Source organism: Indicator indicator, chromosome 4 (genome assembly GCF_027791375.1).
Source record: "Indicator indicator isolate 239-I01 chromosome 4, UM_Iind_1.1, whole genome shotgun sequence".
NCBI classification, from domain to species: domain Eukaryota; kingdom Metazoa; phylum Chordata; class Aves; order Piciformes; family Indicatoridae; genus Indicator; species Indicator indicator.
This window is the reverse complement of record NC_072013.1, coordinates 8,161,717-8,180,001: the sequence shown is the minus strand read 5'-3', so window position 1 is coordinate 8,180,001 and position 18,285 is coordinate 8,161,717. Positions and strand designations below refer to the sequence as shown.

The 18,285-nt window shown below is 36.2% G+C and overlaps 1 protein-coding gene across 1 annotated transcript in view; it reads right to left on the bottom strand.

Annotated features, from left to right (window-relative positions):
* The window catches only part of TTBK2 (tau tubulin kinase 2), a 62,132-nt gene that overhangs the window by 41,056 nt on the left and 2,791 nt on the right, over window positions 1–18,285 (bottom strand). Inside the window, exons 2-5 of the mRNA XM_054400331.1 lie at window positions 15,001–15,148; window positions 9,055–9,128; window positions 7,925–8,065; window positions 5,744–5,848 (exon numbers count right to left, since the gene is read on the bottom strand). Coding sequence (XP_054256306.1) covers window positions 5,744–5,848; window positions 7,925–8,065; window positions 9,055–9,128; window positions 15,001–15,148 — 468 coding nt within the window. The remainder of the gene's footprint in view (window positions 1–5,743; window positions 5,849–7,924; window positions 8,066–9,054; window positions 9,129–15,000; window positions 15,149–18,285) is intronic.

Below are 18,285 nucleotides of genomic sequence, written 5' to 3'. Positions count from 1 at the left end.
GCAAACAGAGATTTAAAAGAAAACAGTGAGAATTTGGCAGAAATCTTCCTTTCAACACAAGGAACAGTCTGAAATAAGTAACAGTGTCCCTTGCATTAAATATCCAAACCTGGTAATGGAGGCAGGTCACCACCTTTACTGTTTACTGTGTTTCTGTTTACTGTGAATGAAAGAGAGCAGGATGTGTGAGCAGAGATCTTTAAGCCCCTTACCAATGAAAATAAGTAGCTTGTTTGATGCAATTTGGAAGGGCAATCAAACAAATCACATGAATTCTATCTGCAGTAGCACCCTGAATGAACTCTGGGTTTGTGAATGAAAAAGAGATAAACAAAAACCCTCCCAAAACAATCCATCCATACATGTATACAGAAACCACACGGAGTAGGTGTAAGGACGTACCAAGTCAAAACTGCCAGTAAGCCTTGGTGAGAGAGAGATGATTCCACCTGCAGTGATTAGGAACAGAAGCGGCACCGAGTGGCTGTCACAGGAGAAAGGACACCAAGAGCACCCTCCAGTTTGAGTTCATCATAAGATATTCACAAAGATACTAGAGACAGATGATACTCTCTTAATTTGAACAGTATCATAACAGGGACGTCAAAGAATTATAGAATGCACTGGGTTGGAAAGGACCTTTAAACGTCATCTAGTCCAACCTCCCTGCAGTAAGCAAGGACATCCCTAACTAGATCAGGTTGCTCAGAGCCCCATCAAGCCTGACCATGAATGTTTCCATGGCCCAGGCCTCCACCACCTCCCTGGGCAACCTGTTCCAGGGTTCCACCATCCTCATACTAAACAGCTTCTTCCTAATGTCCAATCTAAATCTACCCTTCTCTAGTTTAAAACCATGAATTAATCGTGAATGTGAATCATGTGCGTAGAGATTAAAAAAAAAAAAAAGAAGTGTTTATGAAAGACTACATGAAGATAAAGGTGAAAAGGTGGGAACATAAAACTAGAGAGGGATAAGCTCAATAGAGAATTGAGAAAGAAATGGGAGCCTCAGGAAAGTCAGATAAAGGCAGACTGTTATCAAAGATAAAGAGGCTGAAACTAAATGGATGTAGGTTTACGATCTCTATTGATGGAAATTGGAGAAAAAATGCGAAAAGGAGAGAAAGCTGACAGGAATCATAAAACCTAAGCCAGTAGTGTTGAGAAGAAAAAACACAGGAAAATAAGATGTCATTAGACGGAATGCTGTTATCACGTGGGTGTGGAAAAAGCTATAAATTTGTTCTGATGGCATAATTAGAGAATTTTCAAAATTCTGGAGGCTAAGATCTCTCACAAAGACAAGCTAAACATTTCCTTTCAGTTGTAAACTAATCTGCTTAAACAATTTTCTTTGCAGGCTTGATCATAGTACAGACCTAAACAACATTAATTAATACAGATATTTTAACGAACACAGTAATTTCAACTTACTAATATATGAGCCACTATTCATTTCAGGATGGACTGAACCTTTAGAAAAAACACTTCTCTGAGGGCGTCAGAGCACAGGAACAGGCTGCCCAGTGAGGCTGTGGAGTTTTCCTTTTTTGGAGACCTTCAAAACCCACCTGGAAGCGATCCTATGAAATTGCTTCATCTGAAATGGCTTTAGCAGGGAAGTTGGACTAGGTGATCTCCAGAGGTCCCCTCCAACTCCTACCATTCTATGATTCTGTGAATAGTTTTATTGGTTCGTAACTTTGAAATAAACTCTACTTGCCATAAACAATAGCAGAAGAAATAGAACAGTGAGATAAGCCTTATTTCACAGTAAATAATAAATTAAAATACATTCTTATTCTAGTTAATCATCTTAAAACTTCTCTCTAGCAATAAACAACAATTAAATGAGAATTCAATGAATCAGTTCTCCCTGATCACAAGGAGAAATCACAAAGGAGAAAAGAGAGATTACACTCAAACTGAATTGAAATAAGCAGCACTTAAATGCAGGCTTTGTTTCTCTACAGTGCTCAAAAAACCTGGAAGCAATTTTTGCTGTACTAATATCTATTTACTCTAGAGAATTACTTAACTTATCATGGAAGATAGAGCTGCTTTTAATGCTTTTAACTTAATCCTATACATAGAAAACCTTGGTAGCAAGATGAGAAAACAGAGCTGCAGTGAAGACAAAGAGATCCAATGCTACTGTAAAAATAGGCTATGATACCTCATCAATACCCTGCAATTACATTAGTTCCACAGGCTGTCATTTGGAGTATTATAGACAGGTAAGTGCACATGAAGAACTATTGTTCAGAACAGGTCTATACACCATAGAAACGATGAGGGAGAACTAAGTCCACGCTAAGGAAGTGTCTGTGTCATCATTGCCATTTTCTATCATGAAAGCAGGTACGTTTTGTAACTACTGTAATAACAATGTGAAACAGAAAAGTAATTACTCCAATAGTAACAAAAATATTTAAGTTCTTTAACCTGACTGAATCTTCACTTCTACTTTAAAGGACAAACATTTTTAATTGGAATACTGTTGAAACTTCATCAATATTTCTCCAAAGTCAGCAATGCTGCCTGTGAACTTCACTGCCAACATACCATATATGGCGCCTGTAGTAAAATCTGTACCTAAACTTTGGCCACTATTTTCCAAACAAGATCCTGCATTCAGTCCTCTGAAACTTTCTGTGTATCACCAATTTAAGCTGAAATTCTTCATGTTAGATGACTGAGTTTGTAGCTGCTTGCTCTTAGTTCAGCAAATCATTTCAAACTTCTCTTGAATGCAGCTGAACACAGTATTTGCTTTATTAACCCTTAAAATAATTTGTAGGGAACCTAGTGTGCCGTGGAATGGAGACAGACCAGGAGGGATTTGAGACTGTACCATGATGATGCCAAGGAATATGCTACTAGACATCCAAAACTGATTCTGCCTGAGCTTTTGAAAAACTCAATTTCATACAAACTCAATACAGCTGTGTGAATCAGTCATCATCTAAATTCCTGAAATGCTTTATCTGTTATGAGGCATAATTCAACTCAGGGCTGCAACAGCCTGAATTTCTTTTCTCTCACTCTTTCAAAATGCTTTCAGGTTTCATTGGAGTGCAAAGAGAAGAAACTGAGAGCAAAGACAATTTCACTTTGTTGCATTGTACTATTCCAGTGGGCACGAAAACTTCAAAGAGAAGTGAAATTAGTCTAACTGAAAGTGACACAGTATGAGAAGGTGGATGCAGAAAGGAAACCACACAGGTGAGACAAAAGACTCAAACTAGAATAAGCACAGGCTTACAGAAATGCAGAAGGGTTCTAATGGATCGTTGTACAGATCAGTAGCCATCAGCACATATTTCAGTCAAATACTGGAATAAAACCATGCATCCCCAGGTTTTATAATTCCTCTTTTTCTAATAGATCTGAAACAAGAAGACCTTATCACAATGAAGTTGTATGACATTCCGGTGCATCCATCTGTCTTGCTACAATGTACTGGAATTAGAATCTGATGTTGGATAGCTTAGTTGTTTGGTAAATTCTTCATTTCTTTTTTACCTCTCAACCTGATTCTACAAAATAGTCTTCCTCACTAAACGAACCTTCCTTCAACTTCTTGTTTGAATTTCAATACAGTGAATAAGACCTTGTTAACAAGATGATCTATTCTATAAAAGTGATCTTAGCGTATTTTTGTAATCGTTTTTAGTTTCAACTTCCCTGACACTCTAAGTTGCACTCTGGCAAAGAAGTACACAAACCCTCCTTCTCTACCAGTCCCAAAGTTAACTTGATTTTCTTATCTCCACCTCCTGGAATCTATATGCAAGCCAGTTGTGCTGGCTAATGATTTCTGCAGGGAAAAACAGCCCTGTCAAACTTTTCTGCTTTTAATGGTTATCCATACAACCACCTCCCATATTTTTCTGAGTTGAACAAACAGATTTATGGCTACCAGGAATTCCTTAATGTTGGGGAAAATACAAAGCTGCCAAAAGATTAAAACCTGATACTGTGATTTCTAAAACTTCCCTTCTGATTCTTTTAGAACACATGGTGGGAACTGAAGAATTCAGGGATATGTAAAATCTGAAGGGCACCAGATTCTTTCTGTGGAAGTCAGTTAAACAAAAAACCAGGCTTATCATAAAAATCAACCTTAACTAAGGAACGGGTTCTTACCAATAGAGTACTATGGTTTTTGGAGAACATGCTTTTACACTGTTCCAGGTTATTTGCAGTATCTGCTGAAGAAATCTAATGAAGTTTAGAAGAAGGATAGCCTTAAGGAGAAGCACATAGCACATTTAATGAAAATATTAAATAAATTTTAAAAGTAAGCAAGGCCAACAGCATGGTTGCTATCTATAAAAGAGCCATTTCTGGCTATTAAGTACAAATAAAACTACTATCTTTTTTTTTTCCCTGCCACTCTACTCACATAGATTACACTGACAGAAAATTCTAAATAGATTAAATTGAAGAATTACTTCAGTTACATTGTAGGGCACTGCAATGAAAAACAAAAGGCAAGAGCTGAGTTGTTACAAAAGAAAGAATATCAGAAATACTATTTTTTTTCTGCTGTTATCACCTATTTTTTTCTAAGAATACTACCACTGGTAGTATTCTGGTATACTGGTATGTGTATATATATATGTGTGTGTGTGTGTTCTAAATTACAGAATCTTGGAAATTGTTTTCTCTTCAAAAATCACAGATCAGTGAGAAAAACATAAGCAGCCAAACATACAGAACATGACAAGAACACTGAGAAATAAAAAAGAAAATTTAAGAACTACTTAAAAATGTTCAGCTCACCTTTCCAACAGCAGCAGCCACTCTATTGGTCTCCCCTGCTCTTTGCTTTCATTGCAGTGTCCAGCATTATGGCTGAAGGAATAGAGTACAGCAGAACCTCGCTAATTTACCTTACTAATTCAAATACCTCGTAACGTGCACACAAAAAATTGCCACTCTCCCAATTCCTTTGGCAAAATAAAATTGAAATCCTGTAGAGATGGTTTCCACCACTCAAATGGCATCACATTAACAAATATGCTACACAATACTGACTAGCACATTATTCAGCACTGCCATCAAAATGTAAACTAAACTTGTTTAACAAAGAAAACAGGATTCGTTTAAACATCATGTACCCTGGCACTGGCTCCCTCACTTTCAAACTTTGAAATTAACAAAAGGACTGCCTGCCAGTCAATTAGGGAGGCTCCACTGTACTTGAAATTGCAATGTCCTCATTGATGTGCTTTTATGTACAATTTTCTTCAAACTGCATCACAAGGGAATTCAAAAACCATACTATATCTTGTTATATATTATAATTAGTGTCCTATCACTGTTTTAATTATTCAGACTTTCAGAAGATTATACAGTCAGTTTAGTGTTCGACTTTTTTTCTCCTACACAGATTTTATTTTATTAATGCAATATATAATACCACATGGAATTCAGCTCTGGTGTATAGTGTTTGTCACTTAATTTTCAAAATCAAAAGATATATTATCAAAAAATATCATGGACCACACCTCTGCCTCAATCCAAAACTTAGAAGCCTGATTCGTTCCTGACTGCCAATCTTTTAACACAATTGATAAATCAGATGGCATTTCCGACCTCGGATGATGTTTGTCAAGTTTAGATCAGTTACCAGTTCAATGCAACTCCCACACTTCTCAAAAAAAAAAAAAAAAAAAAGACAACATATTATCACATTCAATTAATCAAATAGACAACTGTGAAAAAGTCTTACTGGTCTGACATCCCCACATGAGTTGGTAAACTGCCGTGCCAAGCCAAAATCCAGCATAAAACACTTCCTACAGGTGCTAGGAAAACGTCCCATTGCGAAGTTAGACTAGAAAGAAAAACAAATACAGATAGATACATACACACATATACATTTCAATATGTGAACATATTATTGCAGTTATACAAGCACAGAAAATCCACATTCTACTTCTCTATCCTCTCGTCCCTATTTTCAGTTCTACTAACCTCCCATTTAAAAACAAAACAAAAAACATTACGAAAAATGAAACATCTACTCAGCATACCTGACCAGCAGCCTACACAGTCCAAAGAAATTGTCATCTTACTTTGTAACTTAGAATATATTAGATTTAGGCAAAGATTTTCCAATCATGTCACCTACTCACACATTTTGACCGAAACATTTCAAAAACCTTCTAACCTGAGAGCCTAAACAAGTCCATCTAAACAAATGCATCAAAATTATACATGCACAATACACAAGAGCACAGTTTGCCTTTTCCTTTTCACAGGAGGAGGAATAACCATGTTAAATCAAAACAAAACAAAATGCTAACAAAACAAACCACAGAAAAACCCCATAACAGCCAAACAATGGGGGCTTATGGAGGCAAGTCATTCTGAAAAGCTTCAGTTAAGTTTTCTTATTTCCTTCTATGGATTAACATTGCATGTTAGCCCTTTAAAAAAATTATTCAGCACCACTAGTTTATGATGTTTGAACATGCTAGCTGAATTGGTTCAAGCCTTTCCCCATCAAATCCCCTTAAAATGGATTATGTGATATAAAAAAAAAATTAATGAAGCTGAAAACAGGTTCTGTGAAATGGAATCAAAACTACACATCTGAGCAAGCTGGAAGCTTAACACAATTAACTCTAGAAAAACTACTCTTCTTTGCCCATTAAGTCAAAGAGCAGCACCACTCTAAATAAATCTGAGGTTCACAGCTGCTTCAGTGTCAAAGGTCGAGGGCAGAAACCAATTGAAACGTTGAACTGAAATGAGGGTGATCACCATGATTTTTAAATGGAACAGAATTTCAGCATTGCTTAATTCATCACAGGAGGAAAATAACCAAGACAAACTCTGTTTTCTTTCATTCCCTAACAGCATTCTGTTTCCATCCTGTTTGAGCCTGTAGGCTCTAAGATACAGCTGGATAACAAGATGCCCCCAATCCATCCTGCCAGCTATTTCCCATTCATAACTTGAATTGTTTTCATCATTAAAATCTTGCGCTCCAACTAACTCCTCCTCACCCATTTCATGCCTCTGTGTCCTTTCCCTATTACTAGAAATCTTGGGGATGGATCAGAGAAAATACAGGTTTTACAGAATGTTGCAAGGAAGAAGTAATGAAAATTCCCTAATGCACAAAAACTGCTAACAGAGTTTTTATACAAACATCATTCAGCTAACAGGAAATTTAGCTGTCTGTGCCAGATATAGCCATTTATATTCGCATCAACTAGAAGACAAAAGATTTGCTCATTTCTTCTCATTTAGAAATTCTTGAAGTTCAATGCTGTAATGATATTTTTAATATAGAGCAATATTAAAAATAGCTGATGCGGTTTCAGGAGTAATTCAAAGAAAAACAGGAAAAAAAATAAGAAGAATAATAGTGTGATGCTGTCAGGATGATGTTTTGACACTTGTTTTAACAGAATTGAACAAAAAACCCAATTAAACGGTTTTCTCTTACAGTCTGACTTTTCTTTCCTTGTTTGTTTTTAATATATTAAACAGAAAAAAAACTCTGATATTGAAGAGCATATAAACATACCCTTCAGTTAGTATCTATTCTCTTAGCTTAATTATATAAAGATATTAATTGCCATTAGCCAAACTCATTATATTATACTTTATGGCAAAACCTCTTGCTTTCATGATGCTACAGACAAAAGTTTGAAGTTTTAAGTACAGAAAATTGCAAGGAGGCCTAACTAACTGGAAGCAATGATGACAAAGACCGAAGTTACTGTTCTTGCTATCCAACATTAATTAATAGTTAATAAATCTGCCTTATCTGATGAATAAACATTCAATTTTCCATCCCTTTTCATTTTCACATGTAGTACAGAACCTATTCTTACTTATGCAACCATCTAAAAACCACATCAAAACTTGCCTGTTTTGATTTAATGGGCAGGCTTACCGGTTTTATGTCCCTGTGCAGGAATCCCACAGAATGAATGCTTTCAATAGATTCCAAAATCTGCTTCCCAAGCCGCAGAGTGGTGCTAATGGTGAATGTTCCTCGAGACTGGCTCCGACGCAGGTCAGCCAAGTTCCGACCCTGATCAAGTTAAAAGGACATTTTCATTAAAAAAAACTACTAATACCAAAATTGATATTCTTCATGGTTAACCGTGGAATACTCTTGTTACCTGTTTTCATATTCAATAATAACACATCACACCTAAATGTAATGAGTGTATGTTCCTGAGTATCTTCCACATTAAACTTAGAATCTAGTTTTGAAAATAACAAACTTACTGTCTTTCTACTCCTAAATAACATAGACCAAACTAAGGCTTTTTAGAAGTATATACACTACTAATTAATGTAGTACCTGTATCACATCTGAAAAAAAGGCCGCTGAGAAAATGCTCACTTCTTCACGCTCAGTTCGAGGAAAAATCAGTAATTTCTTTAATTATAGAGTACCTTAGAAAACTCAACTGAATGGATGAAAAAATAAACTATGCAGGGAACACACACCCCATGACATCACGGAACTGTGTTTTTATCGAAATAACACAAGCAACAGTATGAACTAGAGTAGACTTCTTTTTCCAGCATTCATATTCACCAAGATGATAAAGGACAATAATCCCATAACCTTAAGTGCTAATCACCCATTTTATGCTTTTTCACAGGAAAAAAGTTTTTCAGTAAAGGGAATGAAAAGTTTTATTTTATTTGCAAATGGTATTTTTATCCCTTTAATCACAAAAGCCAAAAAGATGCACAGATTTCAGACTGTCTTTAAGTAAAAACTTCAAAAGAATGTGAATTATCTCAGAGGACTCAACAGTTTACTCTTTCAACAGACAGGTCTTTCTGAGGATGCAGACTTTCTCCTTTCTGAGAGAATTATGGAAGGGATATCAAATAATAAATACATAAAGATATGGTCAATTCAGGTTTGCTCACTACCATGCATTCCTGCTCTTGAGGTTTTTTAATTTGCCACCCTCTAAAATTTTATCAATATTTTGATATACAGATGGCTAATAAACCAAAACATACAAATAAACTTTGAGCTCTCCTTGATACACTGACCTGCAACTGCATGACGACATAGTTAAATCTGTCATTCCTTCCACAACCGATGAATCTACAGACATGATCTTTTCCTGGCAGAAAAAAAAAGCAGCAAATTAGCCAAAAAGTTAGCGTTTATTTCTTTAAATACCTAGCAAGTTACTGGAAGAGACAGTTATATTTCTTTGGACGCCTTTGATAAACAAAGTTTCCCACCCTCACAGTTCAACAGCTGTAAAACCAATGTCACTTTGACTCCCAATTAAATAAGTTTTCTCCCATAAAACATGCAGCCCTACCACAGCTATCACTCTTCCATAAGAAAACATGCATGGCAATATGTCTGTATGTCCAAAAATTCGAGGCATTTTAGACTGGGAAAAGTTGTTTTTCTTGCTAAGCTGATGGCATGCTATAAACAATATTTATAGCCATCATTCCTCTTTCTTCTATCAGCTGCAGCTGCCACAATGAATAAAACCAGCAGTAAGTGTCTGTGGGTCATCGTTGCATTAAAATCTGATTTATTAATAACTTCTTCTAGAATATGATCTTTGCTCTTCAGCTACAAAAGACAAATTCAGCTCAAGTACACTGAAGCAGAGATAAAAGAATTGTAGCAGTTTAGAAAAAAAACTCCACAGGTTTGAGCCAATTTTCTTTAAAGCTTCCTCCTGTCCTAGGAGCAAACTATGGAGCAGAAGACAGCTAGTCAAAAACAATCTCCTTACTATCCTGCAGTTATAAGTTAAAGCAGAAGATTCTCCAGGTAAAGCATTGAAAAAGCAAGCCAAAGAAGGAAACAGAAGGAGAATGCAGCCTCACTGTCATTTCAGTATCTGTGTTCACCTTGGAGAGAAGCTGGCACCCTATATGATCCCACTCTACGACAGAAGTGGGAATTGTAGGGCTTAAGTCCCTCAGGCCATTTACCATCCTTTCTGCCAGCACAGCCGAAAGAAAGCTGATAGTAACAAGTGGCCACTAAGTTGTGTATAATTTCTGTCAGCTAATTTCTTTCATTATTTTCTTTATCCTTGGGATGTCGTAACTATGGGGGGGAAAAAAGAGAGGGAGAAAAAAAAAGTGATAGAAGAAAAACAATTAATAAATTAAAATAAACATTTGTGCTTTAAAACCCCAGAACTCAGCCCTACAGCTTCTGAATATTCTCACATCACCTGACAGAAGAGTGGTTTCCTGTTTATTGCTTCCTTAGGCAGCTCCCTGCCATGTACAACACAAACAGATAGTCCTGTTTAAACACAGCAAATGATACAGGATTTATCAAAATAATTTATTTTAAAATAATTATTTAAAAAAAAAACACTCTTCAACTTCTGAACATACATAAGTGCAAAGCTGTAAGCATTACTGCTTTTCCTCCATTTTCCCCTTCCACCCATTTGTTTAACACAGACAGGCAATATTGCAGACAGTATAATCTTATGAAGAAAAACGACTTGGAGCAAATCTGTCAAGATGAAATTTTGTATATTCATTGCTGCAGTTTCCAGTTAATGAAATCTCTTCTCAAATATTTATGATTCATTTTACAGCCTCTGTGGGTATGCTGAAGGAACATCTGCAGAGAAACATGTAAGTCAGATTTCATCTGACAAATTTAGTAAATGTCCAAACTTGATTTGGTCAGAGAAATCCTATATTAACTGGAGTAGTACCTACATTTGGGTTGTAAATTCTCTGGAAGCTAACTCTTATAAAAGTATGAGGAAATGGGAAAGGACACCTGTATACCTTATTCAGATAAATCAGCCATTGGAATAAACTCCCCAGGGAAGTGGTAGAGGCCCCAACACTGGACACTTTTAAGGAGTCGTGGACAGGATGCAGGATCATCTTGTCTAGATTGTGCTTTTCCTGAGAAAGGTTGGACCAGATGACCCTTGAGATCCCTTCCAACAGAGTACTCTATAATTGATTCTATAAAATAGCATGATCCTCCAATGCTAGAGCATGGCTATACACACCTACTACAGCTTTGCAAATACCTTCTGCTCCTTTTCCCTCAATGGGAAAACAGTCTTTTCTCACACCTGTGAGCCACATGGCTAGGGAGCAGGGGGAGAAGATGGGAACAGTCTGCAGTGAACAACTACACCCTTGAAGAGCTTCCTGAAGAGGGTACAAATCTACATGCCATTCCCCAGGCTGCAGTGTATCACTACCACTAGCTTTTCAGCCTACAACAGATGCAACCCATCACTAAATTACGCTACAGAGCTGTAAATGAGTGAGGGAGAAGCCTGTAAGGTTGTGTGAGACAGAAACCAACTGAGTAAGTCTCACTCTCACTGAGTGAGATGCGATAAATCTGTCTTCTCCTATCTGACTGTGGGAACAGATGGCCTAACAACACGATTAAACAAAACAACCATCTGTGGCAGCAGATTTCTTATTTTTAAAAAAGTAAAAACAGCTTAAAGAGTTAAATTCCAACAACAATAATTAGGAGATAGCATTACTGGCAGGGGGTAAACATTAAAACTTCAGAGATGAAACTGATGACTATGCTGTAATAAATGGCCCTATCAATGACCGTACTCCTCCTCTGTAATTAAGAGTTGTCATACAACAACTCACATATCAAGGCACATTTTGCTAGATCAGGCTCTCAAAAGAGCTTCTTAGGAGCTTTTTTTTACACGTCACTACTGCACAGCTACACAGTTATGACTGCTTTTACCCAGGCAATGATAGACCATAGTCTTTTAATTTTCAAAATTTCTGAAAGCAAATACAGTAAAAATAGTACAGCTCTGCATGTCTGCCAGCAGCTAGTCTCATTTCAGTTTCACAGCTTCTGTGAAATAAGATTCTAATTCAGAAACACTCAAAAGCATGTTTATAACCTTGAGAGTGTGTCTAGCTCATGTAAAGACTAGAAGAACTGTTCTGTTGGCTTCAGACATATTACATCTGTTTATTTCACTATTTCCTAAAAGCCTGTTTCTGCATAATTTTCCCAGAAATCATACATGATAATAAATATATTTTTTCCACAGAAATAAGATCCACACATCAAGAGAATTCTGAATGATGCTATCAGCTCACTGCCTCTCATTACATTCTATTCATGGAGCAAACTTTCCAAGTATTTGCAAGAAAAAGGATTTTTTTGACAATTACATTCCTTCCTCTGGTTATGCCCAAGGTAACTAGAACACTTTGAAAGTAAGAGAACATAAGCCCTTTGAGAACAGGGTAGTAATTATATACATACATACACACATGCCAAAAAGGGATAGAACAAGATAAAAATTGGTTCCAGAGGGTACATGATATTTGAAGGTTGTTACAAAAATATCCTAAAAAAACTGTTTACAATTTCACCTGCTCTGAATCTGCATGAAAAAAAAGACTTGTCAAAAATAAGTAAAGTGAAGAATTTAATAAAAAATATTCTTCAAGAATATAAACCTGTTTTCTACTGTTACAGTGTAGTAGGTTGAAATTCCCCTCCCACATTAACAATAACCAGGCTAACTCAGTTCAAAAGCAAATGAAGCTGTATTTACAGGCCAAACTACAATCTACAATGAAATGCAATGAATATGTACAAATATACACTGTTCACAACATTTTAAAATATGTACAATTAACAGAAAAACACAACAAAGCCCCCTGGTCCCCTGGAAGGGTCCCTCTTCTCTTCCCCCCTGCCCTGCCACCAGAAGGACCCCCCCTAGACCTCCCTGGCAGAAGGAAGAAAGCCAAGAAGCAGAGAGGCTGTTAAACTTAGCTTGTCAAAGTCAATGTGCGGGTGTGTGTGTTATCTCCCAGACAGAGAAACAGCAGACAGAAAGACAGAGAGAGACTGCCCGTACTTTCTTTTGAGTACTGACTCTTAAACATTTCTATTTCTCCAATGGAAGTGTTTAGAAGAATCACTATTTCTTACACCCAGTTATGATTTATTTACATTCTTTCACTTTTCTGCTCCAACTCTGTGAGAAGGTATAGTCTTAAAACCATCACATCTACTCCCCAATTTTGTCCATTTTTATTTGTTTTCTCTCTGCTTCAAATTTTCAGCTCTTGCATACTGAAAACTTGGGAAGGTAGAAAAACTGAATGGAAACGGCTCCTAGAAACCAAGATTTATACATAAAACAAAACGATTTCTATGATCGTCTTAGTTAATACAAGTCCTTTAAACATGGACAACAATAAATGTATGTAAAAAGAATGCTACGTAACTGTGCAAACTACAAATTTCAATATATGCAAAAGGTTCATCCTTGACCCATCTCTTACTGTAGCTACCTTCCCGATTATCTACAATATTCCCCACACAAAACCAGAGCAGTTACACAGTAATAGGAGGTCACCTCCAATGTTACTAGCAGGGAATCACCAACTTCCTTTTTTTTCCTCCAACTACGCAAGAGAGTATTAAGACATAAAAATTAAAGAGTAATGTTTAGACTGTTTTCTCATAAGGAAGGTTGTCAAAAGAGCTCCGAAATATCTCATACAAAATCAAGGGTTTCAGTTTTAAGAAAATTCTATTTATAGTTTTCTCAGAGAATTAATACTGGGAGAAAAATAACTGAAATAGCTTGATTTGCATTGTATAATATTTGGATTCTTTGCCACATTGTATCTGTGTTTCAGGCATTTCGTTACTCTTTTATTTTCATCTAGACAGTCTTTTCCATGATTCAGTAGAACCAAAGACTCCTATGCAAGAAGACTTGGGAATTATACTCCCAAAGGAAGACTGGTAGGAAAATTATTACTTCTATGGCAACTATTCACATATCATCTTTTTATTATTTCAGCAAACATTTATGGTTTTCAAAAACATTTCAAAAGGTAAAAAGGCTTTTATTAAGAGCAAAGCATTCAAGCTGCACTACACTTAAATTCACAGTAGAGAGTTACAAGGCATTCCAGTTACACAGTAATGTATACAGCTATGTTTTTACAAACACATTGCAGCACTATCAAAATACAAAATTTTATTCTGGTTATTCCTATTTTCCCTATTACTTTATTGACTTTGTGTATACCACTTTAAAGACTTCTTGTTAAAAATAGAATCAAGCTCATGCATGCAGAAAGAAAAAAAATTTAAACATTAATTCTTAGTAATTAAAATTCCATGAGTGTTTGTTTCTTCAAAATAATTTCTTTCAAGAACCCTGAAAAATGGTTTATAAATTTAGAATAGGTAGTATTGAAATCTACTCTTTGTTTCTGGACTAGAAACCAAAAGTCAAAGAAAGCTAATAAGTATTTCCTGGATCTCCTTGCTCAACTATATAATGCTAGATGGTTTTGTTAAATTCTTTTAGAAGATATAAACAGAGGAACGGTTTGTTAACACTGTAACATGTGACATGCTTGCCCTCTTAAATCTATAGTGGCCATCAGTTTCTGCTGTAAAGTGACCTTTACAGCAGATTAGGCAGCACCATATGTCATGCAGATTTTGTCTTACTTGAACTAAGAGTCTGGAAAAATTTGGATCCTGACAGAAGCAGACGTTTTAGTCAAAATCTCCCAGATTCAAAACAATTTCTTCAAAGAAAAACATCACCCTTTAAACTTCCTTTTTATAATCTTGTGAAAAGCAATGAAGAGAAGCCACTGAGTATTCCTCTGTAAGGAAAGCTTTAGACAAATACTTAAAGGTGTTATTTGAAAAAGGAAAGAAGGTCCCAACCCAGAATAAACTGCAGTTGTGCACAGGTGTTGCAACAATTTAATTTTCTTTTTATTTTTATTTTCATGTTATCCCATTTCAACAAAAAGATTTACTGTAGCAAAACTTTCAGAAGCTGGAAGAGCTTCTACTCCATGTTTAATAGCTCTTTAACAATAACCTGCAGAATATCATGATTATTTACTCAAGCTATGACTAAATAGAGATTACAATGATTCTTCAAGAAGGTACACTGATGTTCTACTTTTGGCATATCCAGAGTACAGTCCTACCTTGTAATTTCTTCAACACAGCTACTTCCATTTTCAGCACTTGCTTTGGCTGCTGAGCTGATTCGACCTTCAGTGCAACATTTTCCCGAGTAAGCAAATCCACTGCATCGTAAATTTCTCCAAATCCTCCGCCTCCTATTTTCCTCAACTATAATGGGAAGGGGGGGAGGTGGAAACAAAAACAGATTTAAAGGGGGGAGAAAAAAAAGAAATTAAACAAAACATCATTTCTTTTTTGCACTGCCTGCCATACTGCAAATACTGTGGTATTACTAATTGATTTTAAGATAATATAACCACATTTCTCAGTATATAAAAGAGCTGCTGAATTATCTCCAGAGGAATGGTTAACCACAGTTTGGAAGGAAATCCTAAGAAAACAAATTAGCACACTTGATCTCCACCTGCACTAAACCTCGTGTATTTAATACCATACAAGAGTGCACTAGCATTCCTAGCATGAGCCTTACCAATGTTAGCATGCTGATTAAAATCTTTCCTTAAATACAAATGCACAGTGACATTTTTAAACTATCTTTTTCTTCTTTCAGAAATATGCACATTGCATACTAAAGGTACAAAAGATCTTGGACAGACTGAAAAGACAAGGCATTTTCTATTGTAAGCAGTGCCTTACACATAGCAGCTAAATCATGCATGATAAGAAAGGGCCAAGATTATCTTTGAATATACACTTTTAATGATACTCACTTTACTTAGGGTTCACTCAATTTACTCAGGGTTCACCAATACCATTCTTATTAACAGATATAGGAAAAAAACTTGTACCACCAAAAGTTTCATCTGCGTTAGAAGAGGCAAGAAGAATGCTCCTAGCATATTAATTAGTTTGCACAACATTTAGAGCGAGTAGTAATAGTTGTGTTTTCACTCTGTTTTAAATGTTCACGGGGAACAAAGACTTGTCTGGGTTTGGATATCAAAAATACTAATGTTATTTCATGTGATACTTCCATATGGTGAGCTCCCCTTAGATACCATTGTAAAGATGATGAAAGAGAAAAGGAGAAAAAAAATAACATAACCTAATAAACAGTAAGAAAGCAATATTGTATTTTCACTCTATTTTACCCTGAAAGAACTGACATGCTTTTCTAAATGTCACTTGAAAACATACAGTTGCTAAGGTTATATGACTACAATGTATTAAATATCATCTAAGCATCCTGGGGATCTAGAGATCAGCAATATGCTGAGCTCTCTTCAGATTCTGAAAATAAATCTAATGTCTCCTAACCCAGACAATCAACCATCTGACTGAGAAGGAAAAACAATTTTTAAAATAGTCCAGGCTCCTAAGAATAAGGAAAAATGTATCAGATAAAACACTCCGGTTTACTTTCATTTTTCAAAGTCACGCTGCATGAAATTATTGTTCTGTATGACTACAACATGACTGACTGTTTCATCATACACTTTCTGTCCTGAAAATGTTTCTCCACCACAAGCAACTGCTATTTCAGTATTCTTAAGAAGAGGAAAATACTGCCCAAGATACAAACTAGTTCCTACATTACTCAATTCTGGCCAGTTCATTTCCAGTTTAAAAAAGATGCACAGCATAGACAGCACACAACACATTTTCAGGCCTGCAAAACTAATCCATGTAAATATCTGCTTCCACTGCAACATTGGCTAACTGTAAATTCATGTTCATTTCTTTCTAGCAAACACTCTCAGCTGATAGTAAATGCAGTCTCCTCTCCTCCAGCAGCTCTGCACTGTCTCTGAAGCAGTGTAACAGGCATATTACCAGCAGTGGTTTAAGCCTGCTACTCTTTAACATATACATTTCAAGAACTTAAGAAGTTCAAGGACCAGCTATCACAAATCCCAAGTAAGCAGTTTGTGCCTTTGAACATGACTTGTTTAAGGTACAACTCAGGTAAGAATCCATGGTTAACTCTGAAATAATGACCAACTGTGAGAAACAGAAACCTTCTGAGTTCTATTAAATACTCAGAATAACTTGGCTACATTGTTATGTTTAGTATATGCAGAGTGTTAGTCCTCAAAGGAAAGAGATCTGTCATATAACTACGGGGAAATAGTAAGTTCAACAGGATTTTATATATAATTTATTTTAAAATAAATAAATAAAAATAACACATGTATTTATGTGTAAGTCTCAAAGATTGTGTTTTGTGACTAGTTTGGCCATTTTAAGTCTGCACTTTTACATTCCACCTCTTGATCTGGTAAACTCAGTATCTTGCCTGATCTCTGAGCTATTAATAGGACTCCAACAGTTAAACACAGACATTGATCTGACATAAACTGGCAACATAAAAATTACAGCACAAAAATTTTAATCATAGTATAAGCACAACTGAGACAATGAGAACGTATGGTGAAAAAGGTGAGATGGGGAAGATGTGGCACAGCCATCCTCATCCCTATACAAACTGATATGTCATATAATTTTATTTACCACCTCTGAGAAACAGACAGGCTGAGCAAGTCTGCTTCTGAAAGGCTTGACAGGGCTTTTCTGCTTTAAAAAATATTTTGAAAAACAAACAAACCAACCTCCAAAACCAAATAAACCACCACACTAAAAAAAAAAACAGATCGATTTCTATCCTCAGATAAAGTACACCAGAATCATTAACATACATCCAATAACGACATCAATCAATAACTCCAGGAACAAATCAACCTCATTTTGATTGTAGAAAAAAAAAAAATTACTTTCCATGTCCTTTGTCACTGGGTCACGCACCACATGCAGCAATGAGCCCACATCTTCACTGATCTTCTTTTTGCTGCCAATGTCCTCGTAGAAGCCTTTCTTGTTGTTTTTTCACATCCCTCACTAGTTTTAACTGCCTTTAACTGGCTTTCCTATAAATTCATCCTTAAACACAGAAGTAATGTCTCTATTAATCTAGGCAGCACATCCCTATTTCCACCTCTGTTCACTTGCAGTTTGCTTCTGAGTTCAGACAGGAGCTGACTCATCAACCGTTCTGTCCTCCTGCTACATCTGCTCAACATCCTTTACCCTGATGAGGATCACGTTGCCCTTGTTTACAGCTGTACCACATTCTCCTGTTTTAGAATAGAATCACAGAAGAGTTTGGCTTGGAAGGGACCTTTCAACCACCATCTAGTCCAACAACACAGCAGTGAGCAGGAACATCATCAACTACACCAGCCTGCTCAGAGGAGCATGACCTGGAATGTTCCCAGAGATGGGGCATCTACCCCCTCTATGGACAACCTGTTCCAGCTTTTCACCACCCTCAGTGTAAAAATTTTTTT